The sequence below is a fragment of the Musa acuminata genome, chromosome BXJ2-6, assembly GCF_036884655.1.
Source record: "Musa acuminata AAA Group cultivar baxijiao chromosome BXJ2-6, Cavendish_Baxijiao_AAA, whole genome shotgun sequence".
NCBI lineage: Eukaryota > Viridiplantae > Streptophyta > Magnoliopsida > Zingiberales > Musaceae > Musa > Musa acuminata.
The window spans coordinates 44,155,475-44,172,178 of record NC_088343.1 but is presented as its reverse complement, the minus strand read 5'-3'; the positions used below and the strand labels follow the sequence as shown (position 1 = coordinate 44,172,178).

General features: G+C 39.5%; 2 protein-coding genes across 3 annotated transcripts; one reads left to right on the top strand and one right to left on the bottom strand.

Moving 5' to 3' along the window:
• The first annotated feature begins 73 nt into the window (after positions 1 to 73).
• On the top strand, positions 74 to 1,880 carry LOC135613731 (transcription factor bHLH154-like). The gene is made up of 6 exons (XM_065110768.1): positions 74 to 797; positions 895 to 975; positions 1,058 to 1,123; positions 1,222 to 1,287; positions 1,373 to 1,423; positions 1,517 to 1,880. Exons 1-6 carry the CDS (start codon positions 591 to 593, stop codon positions 1,670 to 1,672), a joined length of 627 nt encoding a protein of 208 aa, XP_064966840.1. The 5' UTR covers positions 74 to 590; the 3' UTR covers positions 1,673 to 1,880.
• Positions 1,881 to 2,175: 295 nt separating this feature from the next.
• On the bottom strand, positions 2,176 to 14,842 carry LOC135615885 (WD40 repeat-containing protein HOS15-like). Of its 2 annotated transcripts, none has more exons than XM_065114964.1 (14): positions 14,683 to 14,842; positions 13,758 to 13,903; positions 13,283 to 13,634; positions 12,304 to 12,401; positions 12,165 to 12,211; positions 8,601 to 8,751; positions 8,378 to 8,441; positions 7,242 to 7,400; positions 7,020 to 7,141; positions 5,641 to 5,715; positions 5,003 to 5,056; positions 4,855 to 4,928; positions 2,833 to 2,907; positions 2,176 to 2,728 (listed from the first exon to the last, which is right to left on the bottom strand). In XM_065114964.1, the coding sequence occupies exons 1-14, from the start codon at positions 14,747 to 14,749 to the stop codon at positions 2,509 to 2,511; spliced, it is 1,704 nt and encodes a 567-aa protein (XP_064971036.1). In that variant the 5' UTR covers positions 14,750 to 14,842; the 3' UTR covers positions 2,176 to 2,508. The 2 variants fall into 2 exon arrangements, with proteins under 2 accessions (XP_064971036.1, XP_064971037.1); XM_065114965.1 differs by having other exon boundaries at positions 12,304 to 12,398.
• Between the last annotated feature and the right edge of the window lie 1,862 nt (positions 14,843 to 16,704).

Genomic DNA, 16,704 nt, shown 5'->3' with positions numbered 1-16,704 from the left:
ATTTCGATACAGTCATTCTTCCCATCATACAGCCACCACGGTGAAGCTTTTGGGACAACGAATCATCGGCGCTTCAGCTCGACGTTTACGGGCACAATGAAGTGAAGCTCATGTACGTGTGTTTAGGAAGCGGAGAGTTGATAGCTCGGCACGTATCGACCATGAGACCCAACTCGGGTGCAAGAGAACACGAGAAGAAACAGATGGAAGAGAGCACAGCGAGTTGGAAGGTAGGGATGAGGCACGGCTTCTAGTTCTACCAGCTTTGACCGTCGGGTTTGACCAGCTCGGCTCACGCAAAGAACGGAAGAAACAAAAAGCGAGCAGAGCATGCGATGGCATGGTGAGGTGATGCCAAAAGAAGGTGCAGAAGCCAACAAAAGAAGGCCAAGGCTCGGAGCGCTCTCTCTCTCTCTCTACCTCCGCATACTTCCCACCACCTGCAGGCGCTCAGAGTTGCAGATCAAGCGTGTGAAAGGAAGGAAGCAAGAGAGTGAGAGGAAGAGTGCTGACTTGATGACACTTTATTTGACTGACCCTTTCTTACCTACTACTGCTGCTGCTCTCCTCCTCCCCAAGTGTTGTACACAATGGAGGAAGAGAGCTTCATGGACGTGTTGCGGACCGGAGAGGAAGAGGACTACTTGCTCTCTCGCTACTCCTCTCTCTCTCCGACAGGGATGCTTTGTTTTGGCGAGGAGGAAGACGCAGTTTCAGCACTCCGTAGGGCTCCTCGCAAAGCAAACGACTCTTCTCCACCTCCCACCACCATCGATATATCCAAATCTCCGATCAAGGTGAGCCTGTCCCTCTTCTGTAGTTAGTCCTACTCGAGTCTAAGCAATGACCCAAGTCTTTGGTGCACGGTATTGCTTCCATCGATCACCTGAGAAGAGGGTGGGAAGCAGCTGCGGTGGAAGAGGGAGGAGGCGGAGAAGCGGTGTGACTGCAAGTGCTACTCCTGCCACCGTCACGGTATGCTGCTTGATGAGTCATTACCCATCAAATTAATACAGCTTTGTGAAATGAAGCAATAAATAAATGCATGTGAGAGCAGACGAGGAAGGAGAAGGTGGGGGAAAGAATCATGGCCCTGCAGCGGCTGGTCTCCCCCTTCGGCAAGGTAACGGTGATGGATGTCCTCCATCTCCTCTTCGTTTAATGGGCCGTCAAAGTCAAAACTCGGGATCTAATTTGACTTTGACTCTGTGCATTGGGCAGTCTGATACGGCCTCCGTTCTGCATGAAGCTCTGGAATACATCCGATTCCTGCACGAACAAGTCCAGGTGGGTGGGTTGAGGGTGTGTGATCTCCTCTCCAATTAATCGATGGATTCTTATCTCATGATGATTAATCGGGGTTCGTTTGCAGGTTCTGAGCTCTCCTTACCTGCGAAGCCTGCCATCCTCCGCTGACTTGCATGTATGATACTAACAACAGGCACCATCTCTTATGTTAATGAATGAGGTTAGTACGCTAAATGGTTGTTTATATGTGGTGGCGGTGGTGGCGAAGGACGGGAGAGGGAGCGCAGACCTGAGGAGCCGGGGGCTGTGCCTGGTTCCGGTCGCGTGCACGGAGGACGTGACGAGAAGCAACGGCGCCGATCTCTGGTCCCCCGCCACGGGAAGTGGCATCAGAGGCTCCTCCTCCTCTTCCTCCAAGCACTGAGCGTCTCGAGCGGCTCTCCTGATATGTTTTGATTGATCCTTAGGCTGACAGTAGCAGCAGAAAAGGTTGTGTTTCTGTAACAGAGGTTAAGTAGCAGATAAGAAGCGTAAAAGGAGTTGCCGAGGAAAAAGGAAGTCATGCAATACATCGATGTTCTGTTGAGATGTCAGTGAATTCAAATATCAGAAACATATCTTTCGAACGAGTACTTGAATGTCTACAGCTTGTTTTCACTCCAATTCAAACAAAACGATGATAAAATATCTCCAATTTAATGACACATTGAAACAAAAAGAAAATATAAATTCTGATGAATGATATCGTAAACAACAATCGAAACACGGTAATATCCGATTAAGACCAGAAATGAGGAAACTAACAATGTTGCAAGAAGATGACAAACTGGTGGAAGCCAAATGCTTCGTGTAGTTGAGCAGGAAGAGAAGACACTGCAGTTGCACATCCATTAGTTCATTGCAGCAAAAGTGTACAACACACACCACTTTAAAGAGTTCTCAAATGCAATTAGATGGCTGTCCAACGATATAACATTAGAACCACAGTGATAATTTGTGATCCCTTGTGATGCTACATGAACTAGTCGGCTTGTTCTAGATTCCTAAGTTTTGTTTGGAATTTACAGCAATCTAGCAATTCCAAGCTTTCGACAGGACCACACGTAACCACATCAAAGATGAGGCTAGCAAGAGAAACTATACGTGATCCTGGTGCGTTAAACACATGGACTAAAAGCCTATATGACCTACTACTCACCCTAACAGATCTACAGTCATGAAACATGATAGCCTAATACTTGACATAATGCTTCCCTCTCCTTACATCCTGAAGTCCATAACACAAATGCTGCTGTTGGCAAAGCATGCTGCTATCTTGTCGCCTTCCCTGTTCCAGCATACTTCAAAAATGCCACCACGACCCTTGTACGTCTTCAGTATTCTCCCTTCTTTCACAGACCATATGTGCAGGGATTGATCCAGCGATCCGCTTGCCAGATACTCGCCGTTTGGGCTAAATGCAACCGAATATACAGGTTGTCTGACATTTACAGAGCCAAGAGTTCACGTAACATCAAATTCGGCTTGCCTTGATTAAATTACAGTTTTAGAATACAAAGTGTGCTCAAGGAGCTGCAGACTTACCTATGGCCATTCAGGCTGCACAGAAGGCGTCCTTGCTCTGCATCCCACAATTTAATTGTCGAGTCAAACGATGCACTGCAGAAGTTCCATGGTCACTGATAGAAGATATTCAACACATACTTTTCGAAAGAACTTGTACAGAAAAGCATAGTGTATAATATCTTTCAAAACCAATAAAATGGCTTTGGAGATGCTTGCCAAGCAATCTTTGTGAATTAAAGTTTTTCAAAAGCATTTGAAAATTGAAAATAACTTGTGAAGACACCATGAGACAGGTTTAAGTAATGAAGAATAGGCACATATGAAATATTATAGACCCAAAAAAGAGGTTGTGAAATGGTCAAATTGTCCAAACAGCCAATAATCCTCCTCTGCAGCTCTGGCAGCTACTTGCTTGCTGCTTCATTGGTGTACCTTGACGTGCCCCTGTGGAAGCAACTGACTTCCTATTCTTAACAAAGGAGGGAGGAGGTTGGTTTACAATATTGAAGGTAGGTGAGAAGCAGATCGTAATCCAGAGAGTTCTGATGTAGAAATGAATGACTAGATCCAAGGTTTCAGTCATCTGGAAATAGCTCACCCACACCATAATCATTAAGAAACACTAAGACGAATTTTTCTGTCCTCGTGCATTCAATCAACAATCCAACAAGTTTTGCTTCACCTTTGCTGGCAACAACTGTGCCATACCCGAATTATGATTTTCCTACAATCCATGTAAATTTTTAGAATTTATGGATAATGCCGATCAATCTGACAAATTCTCCAGATGCTCTCATGCAATGTTTGCAGATATTCTCCTAACATGATACCACCCTTGGAAATCTTTATTATCATCCTCTGTTGTGATAATGCGCCCGCTTGAGCTACCCTCTAAATCAACAATGTCTTCATTTTTTTTTTCCAAGGCATCAACATATTGCTACACCACCTTTGGCTGCAGTATGTGGTTTTCTAGCCTTCATCACCATCAAACCTCTTGCATCCTGCATCTACCAGTCCTTGTATCTAAGAGAATATCTTTCCTGTTATAAGTTGCAGATGGTGCATTCAAGAAGAGTTATCTTTTGAATAGTTATGTGACAAGATGAAGCAGCTTCACATTTGGCTGGAAAAGCTTAAAAAACCTGGTGCATCAGACCAAACAACAAAATGAAAGATTGGTTGATGAGAATGACGTCCCTTTTGGATTATCAGAGCAACCTACAGTTCCTATTCCTTTACCTTCTCCATGTTCTAAAGAATTTACTGGAGAACCAAACATCCCCCAACTCACCTCAGCCTGCTAGAAGTTAACAGTGAAACACCGAACTAGTTCAGTTCAGACTTTGCCAGTACGTATATCATTTTCAGTTACTAAAAAACACTACAAATGAACAAAAACCTTAAAGATCACAACACCCTCATGTTTTAGTGTGATCAGGGCTCAGTTTGACTGCTAAATCAAAAATCTCAGCTCTAAAGAACTGTGATGTACCCATACTCGATATGGATTTGTATCATCTGAACTGGAGAGAAGAGGAGATGCAGAGGAAACAACAGCAATACGACGAGGAGGATGACAAGGCAGCAGTGACGGAGGTGACAGCGATAAAACAGTTTTTTTTAGGACTATAAGATTATCATAAAAGGAAAGTTTTCTTTTATTTCTTGGTAGGGAACATATATATATATATGTGTGTGGGTGTGTGTGTGTGTGTGTGTGTGTGAGCCATTAAGCATGCTTGTGAGATTGATTATTTACCTTATGCATTAAAATTGATTAGTAAAGACTAATCAGCCACTTTCTTTCTAAATGGAGACCTTTTATCCTTGAAATGGAAAAAGCCTTGATTCAATTCATATCCTGTCAGAGTAAACCTAACCAAACATGAAAGTGTACTGTGAGTGAATGTGATAGAAGAGATACCAACGCAAAGTTGATACCATCTTAATGCAAACAAATCTATAACAGGTAACCATCCTACCCAGAAGAATACTAATGCAAAGTTGATACCATCTTAATGCAAACAAATCTCTTACCTTGCAAGAACCAATTGTTGATTTGGGTTGTTTGTCCCCTGACCAGTCGGCCTCCATCTAATCGTATATATTTCCTGAAAATAGTTTGTCAATATTTCTGCATGACAACATAGAAAAAATGCCACAATTTAATAAATAAAAGATCAACCTTGCTATGGTCCTTGAAATCATGCAGACACTTATCCTGCTTCAGACTCCATATCTGCAAAATTTTTATGGAATTCACATAATCTCCTTTATGGTAATAATGCATCAATTCTTAAATTAATGTTTCATGGAATTCAACATGATAAACCTATTAACAAATGGTGGGGCCACTAAATGCAAACTCCTAGGCATTAAGTTTCTGAATACAGATCCTTCATGGCTCAAGTAAATGTTCAATAGCTCACGATAGTATGACAACCATAGTGAGGCCATCAGAAAGTGATAAATATATTGGACAAAGAACAATCAGTTCAGCTAGTAATTTACAAAAAGAAAAGAAATGGGAGTTTTCAATAAGGATTCTCAAGTATGTAAGTAGAAAGGAACAACTATGCAACCGATACTGGAAAGGAAATAAAACATAACTGTTAAAATGACACCTTATAGCTTCTTAGATAAAGCTGTACAAGACTTTATAGAAAGAAAATGGAGAAATGACATGTGCAAAGTAAATTATGACAACCCAAATAGCCAAGAGACTACAGTCCATAAGAGGATAAACTTCTTTGCACAACTGACAAATATTTACAAGTGAGATTATGCTACAGAAAAGGATCCTTTCCTAACATGCTAAGTTACCTTTGCAGTCCCATCATCAGAGCATGAAGCCAACAATGAACCAGTCGGATCCCACTTGATAGCATTTACTTCTGCCTGAAATGGAAAGAAAGACAGATTGATTTCACCCAGAAAGAAGGAATTATAGTGTATCACATGAGAATAACGGAACTTTCATAGTAGGTATATACATTGTCATAGTATGGTGAACTTGGAGGAGAAACTGAAAATAGTTATTGAGAGAGCATGGAAGTTATTTGTACAGGTAAAAACAGCTAGATAGGAAAAGAGAGAACCAATCTAGCTAGGTGTTATCTACAACAGTTCAGACAGAATTTGATATGGAGGATCTCTACACCATTATAGCATTAGCATAGTACCTCATCTGGTTGAAGCAAACAGATGGCTTAACTGCTTAGGTAGTTCGCAAAAACAAAGCTGACCCCAAAGCAGGTGCTAATTTGCATGACAACCTTCCGTTTGTACTCTTACATAAACATGTTCTATGACTACAACCCAATGACACTCAGTTTTAGGAGAAAAGTGCTAGGATCAAAGAAAAATAGCTTCATAATTAGCTGTATTGCCAAGAAAGCAAATAAAATATAGAATTCCAGTGAACTAAGCCTCCAAAATCTAAAATGAGCACTGAAGATTAAACAAATTGGACAGATCAATGCAACAAAAACAAATGTGAATGAAAAATTGCATAAATGGTCTTGGTTCTTATGACTAACTTCAACCTCAAAAATAAACCTTATCATACAGGTAACTGATTGTGACATAATACATGCAAAAAACTGAAAAAGGATTCAAACAGTAAGAGCAGTACAGTGGTATTCCAGACAATTTATCGACCTATACTGCCTGGTAGCACCAAAATAAATAAAAATTCCATGGTCAGACCAGTATATACTGGTTCATACATACTGCTCCGACCACACTTTGAAACCTCGCATGCACATAACAAACCTTGCATTTGAAAAGCTCAAAATGAGTGTTAAGAGTCTCGAAGATATTGCTTCGTGAAATAAATGGTCATTTAGTTGTACCAAATGAGCCAAAAGAAAGTTTATTAAAAATCAATATTACAACTTATTTATGCTTGTAAGGAATGGTAGTAATATTTCCTTTCCAACAAAATGAAATGTTTATGCCAGTAACACAACCGTAGCTACTGAATTTTGGGTATCATGCACCAACTCTAAAAGTTCCAGCTGAACTGTTTAGCATTTATTTTCTTCAACTCATAATGGAAGGGTCAAACCATAAATTCCATCATTCTAAGGTGTTTGGCACATTAAACAGACAGCACACAATTAAGATGTACTTACCGCTATTATTAAAGACAAGTGCAGAGGACAGACCATAAAAGGTAAAGTTATGACTATAGGACTGACCTTATGCCCAGAGAAAGCTTTAACAGGGTGAGTCTCGCCAATCTTGCAAACATAGATCATAGTGTCCGTAGAGCACGTTGCAAAACTATAATTATTTCTCCAATCAACATCAAGTGTTGGAGCTGGAAAATAAAAAGAGATGAAGTATGTCAGTATGATCTTGTTTAGATGGTGTTACTTCAAAGGTCTATGCAAAGTGGAGTCCAGTTAAGCAACAAATACCTGAATGATATTCAAATTGTTGCTTACATTCCCAAGTCTTTGTATCCCACACAATAGCAGTTTTGTCAACACTTCCACTGAGGAGAAAATCACCCTTCTTGTTCCATTTTAGCGAAAAAATTGGTCCCCTATGTTTAACTAAGGTGTTCCTCAGTTCTCCTGTTATCATCCACAAATCAAAATCCTAAAATTTTATATAAAATCCAAATATGGCTTAACACAGTTATATAATATTCAGCATGATAATTAAGAATATTATTTTAATGATTTCTTTTGATTCAATTAACCTTTACTCATATTAAATAGCTCATCCTCATGCCAACAAATCAAGAATGACACTTATAGAAATCTCGGCAACCATACCTTTGAATTTATTATTTAAAGAACTGGAGGAAGAAAGAGTTTATCTCGTCACCCCACAAAGCCCGAGTAAAAGAGGCATTTACAGCTTCCAAATTACAAATCTTAATAAATAATAATAATTTGTCCGACCTGTATTACACCCATGTAGGATTCTAGGACACTAATTAAACTGGAAACAGGTCTCTTTTGACCTACTAATTAGCTACTCAAATTCAATCGAAAAATAATAATCTGCTAGCGCTAGGACTCAGCAACCCTTTTCAGTCGTATCCTTTCCTCTCAGAATTTTACTTTGGATAGTTGGATAGATCTTTCCCACTCAAATTATTAGGCTGACCTTTGCTTTCACCCTTTTCTATATCAAGAACTCTTTATTGAGCCAGAAAAGATTTCTACAAGCTGGACCAGGCCTTTGCCTTGCTTGAACAAAGTCCCCGCTAAACTGGGATACCATGAACTGTGCAGTGTAGTGTTTCTACAGCTGACAAATAGGGTTGTACCAAAGTTATCCGAGCCTCCATAAGTAGTTGGCCAGTGTGATTTTTGGCCAGAATTGAACAAAAGAGGTCAGGGACTGATCATATGGAAGTTGATTGCCCAATCAACTTCATATTGAAGAAGAGAGTAATTTGGACTCCATCTGGCACCTAATTTGGTTGCCCAATCAACTTCCACAACAATTAGAAGGTGAGATGAAAAGCATAACCTTAGAACTTAAGCAGAAAAGATCAATAAGATAAAGATACATGATTAAAGAGCATATAAATACTCACCATCTGGACTCCATATTCTTGCTTGCCCATCATAGGAACCAGTAGCAAGTAATGTACCTTCACCCTGTGTCAAAAAAAAAGATCTTAGAACTGCAGCATTCCTCAAAGTGAACCTTTATGATCAAAGAACAATGAACTGTTCATGATAGAAGAGAAAAAATGAGTGTAACTGCCTGAAGTGAAATGCCAAATAATATTGAGTTATACAAGAAGTGAATCTCACATTCCAATCTAGAGTGGTGACATCCTTGCTCTTCTCATTAGTTCTGCCCTTAAAATGCTTCAGGACATGTACATTTGGAGGTAAAACCTGCACATCTTTACCGCAAGGACCATCAGGAATTTTCCAAATTCTTGCAGTTGAATCTCCAGACCTACCATTTCAAATAACACTATCATATAAGATGTATAAGACCTTTGTATAACTCAAAAAAAGACCAAACAAAAAGTTAAGTGACGTCATAAGGTGATATGACGAGATGGTCCATGTATAGTTAATAGTCAGATTTAGTTCAAGCCTAACTCAATATGATGAAAATTGGGTGTACTGTATCCCATTTTCAGTGACGTGCTCATTCTTGCTACTTGAGCCAATTAATTAAATCTATAATTCTGATTTGAGGCACTTAATTCTTCAATTTTCCAGGATTTTTAACAATGATAAAATAGTAAATAAAATGTATTAGCTGAGTGGCATTTAACTATTGACTACCTAATACTAATAGTTAGGCACTTAGTATTCTATTTTAAGTAGCTTGCTCCAAAATTTGAGTCCAAATCAAAATTGCCAATTACCAGGGTTTGTCATACGACCTGTACCACCCTCTACCGGGCGATATCATAACCTAACCTCGTATTGGGTGATACGAGGTCTATACCAGGCAATAACAATCAAAATCAAACCATTACCAACCTGTACCGATCATTAACGCTCGGATTTCAATCATTACCGATCAAGGGCAAAGATCGCCCTATTTCAAATGGTCAAATTAAACATTTGAACCATAGGAAAAGGTTTTTAAACCCTTCCCTCCCCCCTCTTTCAACTCATATCACTCTCTCGATCTCTTCAACTCTCTCGAACTCATTCTCACTCACATCTCTCTCATTTTCACATTTTCATTCTTCTAAACTCAACAAAGCTACAATTTGTGGATTTGATCAAATTTGGAAAGATTAAAAAGGAAGATCCCCCTCGATTAAAACATGGCGAAAGGAGTTGCACAACATCGAGTCAAACTGCTCGAGGAACTAAAGACACCCAACCGTCACGATCATCCACCCAAAGTGCAAAAGTAAAGGCAAAGGGTATGGCAGTAGCATCAGTCGCACCATTGGAAATAATCGAGTCGGACGACGAAACACCTTCTCAATCGCATTCAACAACCCGCTCAGTCCAGAGACATGACAATGACGTGGATAACAGTGCCTCAACCGATGATAGTGACGACGTCGAGGAGTCGATGGTTCCGTCTACATAATTTGAGTGCGGTGCATGGACCGAAGAGTAGCATTTCACACATGCCACCCAAGATTCAGATCATGGAACTCGACGAGGTACTAATCAAGTTTATACACGGAAGGAGAAGAGGAAAGGAATAGATGATTTTGAGCAGATGCAACGAAGTCTACACGACATAGACACAGAGCGAAACTCATCCAATTCATAGTCGTTGTGTGATAGAGAATCTTGTGACCAACAATAGTACGGTGATAGTTCGTCATACTTTTTCCGAGCAGTAGTACGGTGATCGATTTTATGATACAGAACAACAAATTAGTGGTGAAAGTAGAAGTTCTAACATTCTCTATGCTCCGCACCAATACTTGCCACATTCGTTCTTGTCTCAGGAGCTACCTTGGACATATGTGATTTACGACAATCAAATTACAACCATCACCACATTGATGAACCAATGACATATGGTGCATCAGTATACTATACCGTGAGATCAATTTCAGAATTGGGTGTGACAAACACATCATATTAATATACAGATACATAGGATCGAAGACCCCGATCCACCGCCAGTGGAGTTCATTCGTTCTTTTTACTGGTAGAACAAGGTATATCTATCGATTGATTATATAATTCGTTTGAATCTTAAAGTTTAAGTTGTTTAAAAAAAATCTAACAATTCAAATCATTTCTTTGTAGATAATTCAATATTAACGAAAGGACGATCCGAAATGTACCACAAAGCTACTCCTCAAAAATATATGTATCACTATTCTTTCCTAATTTACATTATTTATACTAAAATTATACTAAATTTATATTTATTTTTAACTTAAAAACCCTAATCTAATTTTTTTTCTATTTTTCAGATATTTTTGGAGCTATTTTCGATGATTTTAGGTGTACCGTACTGACGCATGGTCGTTATATCGATATGGATCGAAATTGCAAACCTGTCTAATTAGTTATACAATCGCAGCAAACCAATGGATTAGAAAATGAGTGAGTTACCTAATTACATTTCCCTTTTTTGTTATTTTGAGTCCCAATTAAGGTAGCAACAGAACTGGGTTCTATATGTCACAAGTGGGAGTACTTGATGATAAAACAAAACAGTTCTCCTCTGTTTCTCTACTTTCCTCTCTTGTCCTAGTCTCTCTCTAATGTTCATTGCCTCTTTCCCTCCACTGTCTACCTTAAACAGTCACTAATGATGTTGTTTTCTTCTTAATAGCAAGGCTAATTCTTCAGATTTCTTGGACAACAGATCAGAAATGGCAGGTTTAGAGTGCCCTTTATTTTATTTACATCCAAATCTCAGATCATGTAGATCAGCATCCAAATGTACCTTGGCCATATCAAAATGATTGAATCTGCAGAATGACAAATCATTATATCAAATTATCAATAACTTTTTCCGCATATTGATGGATTTCAGAACCATGGTAATGTAAAATCAGGAGTTTATGTTAGACTTCATAAGCAATTAGCTCTAGTAACAATTCGATTCCAAATAATGACTACTTTCTCTAGACAACACTGGACAAAAAAATAGTTTGCTCTAAGAGATGCATTATGGCAAAAACATAACAATTTAGGGCAAAGAATCATGGCAAGATATTGCGATTAACAAGGAACACCATTTCTGTAGAATCACTGGTTGGACCGATATGTACTGGCCAGTACCGGTGTAAATACACATGGTACACCAATAAGTAATGGTGACTCGAAGATGAAGAAGAAGGCAAAGAGGAAGGGGCAGTGGGGGAAGAGGAGGAAGGAGGAGAAAGAGAAGAGAAAGAAGAGGAGGCAATGGAGGAAGAGAAAGAAAGAAGAGGAGACAGTGGAGGAAGAGGCGGAAGGAGAGGAGGTGGTGGAGGAAGAAGGAGAGGAGGTGGTGGAGGAAGGAGGAAGAGGAGAAGGAGAAGAAGAAGAAAAGGAAGCACATCCATTGGTGGTGTACGACAAGTGGCAGGTGGCGACAACAAGCAAAACGCATGAAGAGGGCTCACGACCACAAGCCCTAAAGAGTCTTAATTAATTTTTTTTTAATATATCTTTAATGGGTTGGAGCGGACTAGCCGAAATGAGGGTGATCCGTGTACCAGTTCATGCCCAAACCGGCACATACCCCTCATTTTGTACCAGTCCGGACGAAGAACATCCCATGGGGATTAAGAATATGGGATAGAGATAAAATATTTATCCTAGTATATACCATAATCAAATACAATTTCTAGCTCCATGCAGTCATTATAACCATTACAATGGTGTGACTGAAAATTTTATAGCAAGCTCATCTCTATGAGATAAAGATCAAATCTTTACCCAGACGCTAGGAGAGAACCTGCTGGGCTCCATGCACAAGCAAAGACCTAAAAGAAAATATAAATGGCTCAATTAACAGAAGTTAACATGATAACAAATTAAAAAATACAGAATGCTAATTATATCTATGTGACCAGACCTCAGAACTATGTCCTTCCAAAATGGTCACCTCAGAGCGTGAGATCTCACAAGCCAAAGATTGAGAGCTAGGGGTGATATCCATTTGCTCAGGTCCTACTAGGATAAGAAAGCAAATTAGTTAGTAGTATAAGAAAATGCAAGTCACTGATTTGCCAACAAATATATATACATATCTAAACATGAACACATAAAATGCTGCCAAAAGACATCCATCAATAACAACCATTACATCCAAAACACAATGTCCCAAATATTTGCCATCAGCTACATGGATTCTTTCCTACTAATGAGCCCTACTTAGGAAATATCATTTGACAAAGTAAGAGTACTTTAAGCTTTTTTTGATTATTTCTAATAATATTTTTATATATCTCCCTCTACCTCCCCTCACACCATTAATCATAAGATTCACCTTGTGTAACTGGAGCATCTAGAAGTCTCCTTTTGGATATTGACCATGTCGATAATATCTTGATTGGTTTTCCCTCATTTTTTTCTTCTATCTAAACTATATCTAATTGTCACCAAATGCAGTACCAAAAAACTATGTGATGCTTTCCATTTTGGCTTTCGGTCATTCAGCTCTATGCGATCCTCTCCGGAATCAGATAACTTGTATATGCCTGTTTTTAGTTATTTTTGTGTACACAACTTGTAAGGGGTGTGAAGTAGTGTTGTCAGCCCCACTTTGCTTTCGGTGGCATTTTTGTTGTGTTTCTGTTTTATAAAACTTGCAAACAATGTAGGCTATGCCGGCATCGCTTGGCATCACAAATCTCAGGAACCATTTTTACAGGGTAATTGTGAGGTACATGAACATCTTACTAAAAAGCAAGGTGAATGAATAAACAAACATTTAATAATATCCAAATGCTAAATAACATGTAAGTTTGGTGCAATACTATGAATACAACTATTTGATTTATGTTGTTCATATGGTCATATGTCAACTCAAAGAAATATCAAATATAGATTACCTCTAGAAACTTCATGCTCATCAAGCTTAGTCTTATCTTTGGACTCCACGTGTTGCTTTTCCTTTTCCTCCTCCTTCTCCTTCTCTCTCTCTTGTTCATTATCCACTTCCATCATTTCTTTTTCCTTCTCTTGAGCTGCATCTCTGTCTTGCCTTTCTCTCACTCTCTCGCTTTCAAATTGTTGGTCTCGATCTTGAGCAATCATGCTATCTTTATTTTTGTCCTTATCACATTCCTTCTGAACTTTCTCTTTCTTCTTTGCTTTTATGATTTGCTGTAGTTCGTTGACATCCTTTGTGATGAGATCCAAAGGTTGTAGAAAAGAGAAGTCATCGTCGGCATCTACATCAGTCTAGCAAATTTCAAGAAGCAGAAAGACTAATGAGAAGATTCTTATGCATATGTATTAAAAAATTAATGATGCAAGATAGAAAAGGGAAAGCAAAAGGCAGATTGTGGCGAAGGAAATATTTACATTATCCAGGTTAGCTTCCAGCTCTATATACTGTAGACCTTTCTGTACAAGTGTAATAAGAGCACCTGGTGGAACTTGATTCCCATCAATGGCACATTTGTTAATCCCAGCCTCATATCCTAAAGCAAATGCTGAATGAGTCAACCCTGGTACAGTTCATACAGACCCATATTAGCAGTTGCATACAAATCAGTCGTTCTTACAAACATGAAGTTTAGAACCCAAAAAGGGCAGCACTCATTAAAGAAGGTAAAATGTGAAACACAACTGCTAATAGGATGTAGACCAAATGAAACTTCCGTTATAAAAAACAAGCAATATAATCAGACACTATATCAACTAAGTTAGACCAGAAGTAAGCATCTCTCATAATGAAAAATGAACTTTCCTATCAGGATATCAATATAACAGGTGTGATTTTCCTGAAAAATTCCGGTCATCAGACGGAATTTTCTCTTAAGATTAGCAGTTAGTTGCCAATGGTGGTAAATACGACATGCTGCTTCCAAGTTATCATGGATGGGAAGAATGGGTGGGAATCTGACACAAAACTTGGCTCTCCTGGACGAAAAACCCCAAATGGGCATCTAGGTCACTTCGATTATGAGTTACGCATATATGAAACAGCAAAACAACTGTTTCCATAAGCACGAAAAGATCACGAACCACCATGCCCTAATGGCCAAAATCTACATCGAATAAGAGGTTTCCAAAGCACCAACTTTTTCCGTTTTCCGCACTCAGCGGAAACATGTCCTAGCAAAAAAAAACCCACAAAACAAGGCACCCCGAACTCTGGTAGCACCAACAGGGACAGGAAAAGAAATCAAGAATGGATCCAAGGTAGCAAGGGAAGAGAAACAACGACCAATCCCGGCGAACGAAGAAGACGGAGATCGAGGGGGAAGGGGAAGGAGGGGGTGACCTGATTCCTGGAGGTACCGGAAGACGAGGTAATTGAGCTCGGTGGAGGTGATCGTCGAATGCGTCATGGAAATCTCCCCCCCGCTCGCACGGCCACGGACGGACGACGGAACCTCTTCGGTCGAGAACACGGGCGTTGGGGTTTATTTACTGCGGCCACGGCGTGACTCGGGTTCGGGGTCGCTCCTTTTATATTTACCGGGTTCAAGGCAGTAAGTAATCGGGGCTGAAACCCGAATCCGTAATCGGGAAAACCGGATGGTCATATATATATCTTTAGATGGTCGGTGATACGTTACGTTTTTTGCTGAGTTAAAATGTTGTTTGTTTGGTGTCGTTGACCGAAAAGCCAACACGGCCTATTTGTTTTGAGCAGCATCGTCACTATGTGATGGGTCTTGTAGGCTAGGTTCGTGATGTTGGGATGTTGGTGGACGAGTTATCCCGAGCGAACGAGGGTTTACAGGCCAGGATCGTCAAGTTGGAGAAGAGAATTCCCTCGATGACTGATGATACCATGGTCGCTAAGACGATCGGTCTACTAGGGCAGGCCCAACGGTAGCTGGAAGATGTTGAATAGTTTCTCTAGAAGAGTTCCTACGATAGAGATTAGTGGATGCCCATGATAGAAGAGTTCTCTAGAAGAGTTCATATTGGAAGACAATATGAAGATGTGATTTGACGAGTTGATGGCCACTAGGATGGAGGCCTAGGACATTAAAGAGCTCTTGAAGAAGAAGTGACGCCAAGCTCACAATTTAGAGAGGGGGGCAATTGCAACATATAAGGAGTCAGAGGGGTTTCGATAAGGCCTGTTGAGATCGGGAAGGGAGTTGTATCAATATGGGTACCTCATTGCTTTGGGGCGTTTCAAGATCAAGTACCAGGGAATGAGTGTCGAGGAGGATCTTTTAACTCTGCGGCTCAAAAATTCTGATGTCCCCAAATCGCAAGCCCCTTTCAACAACAACACTAACTCATCCTCCTCTTTTGATTGAATGGTTTGGTCTCCTCTCATTTTCTTTTTTTTTTTTATCTCTTATGAAGGGTTTCAGTTTGTGTCTTATGATCGTGAGCCCTCGATTGTAAGTGCCACACTAGTGTAATTCTCTCACTTTTAATAAAATTTTCTTTCATATGTCGTTGCTTTTTGGTTGAGGTGATGCTTTAAGGACAGAATCCTTTTTATTATTATATTGTGCTCAAGGTAGAGCTCTGTCTTCCATAATCTTGAGGTGATGAGTTCCCTCTTGAGTGTGACCTCATCGAAGAGTTCTTTTTTTTTAGAGTTGGAAGAGCAGCCTTGGGTGGAAGGCCCTGCCCTAGCTAACTTTGGGAGTGGCTTGGTGCTTAATTGTGGTACCTCGAGTCGGGGTTATCTCCTCTTAGGGTGATCCTAAGATAATAACTTTGGGAGTGGCTTGGTGCTTAGTTGTGGCCCCCACCCCCACCCCTCCCCCCCCCCCCCCCCCCCACTCGTCGACGATACTTAAGTTAATATATGAGATCTCCAAATATGAATTTAAGTATTTCAAATGTAGTGAGTAGTTTATGATTACTTTCCTTTCCTTGTTATAAAGGGAGAGAAAAAATGACTTATATGACACGTGATGACTATATGTCGATAAATTTCCTATCAATCGGTGATTCTTCGTATTCGCCGCCCAAAAGAGTTGAGTTTAATCATTCTTTTATTGTTGGTAAGGGAATTTATATATCTATTTAAAAGCTTAACGATTAATAAATAATTTATCCCTCCAAAATCAATCAATTTTAAAATAAGTCTAATAAAAATTAAAAATGACGTTCGTTATGTGCAAGACTTCAGCCAATGCCACAAGTGTCAATATAATTAATTTCAACCTAATAGAGAAGTGTCCTATTTTTAAAAAAATTATCATTTTTTATTTAAGTTTAGGAAATTAAAAAAAAAGGCATACAATATGTGCAAAATTCACCAATACCAAAAGTGTCATTACATAATTAATTTCAATCTAATTGGAAAATTATTTCCATAGCTCAA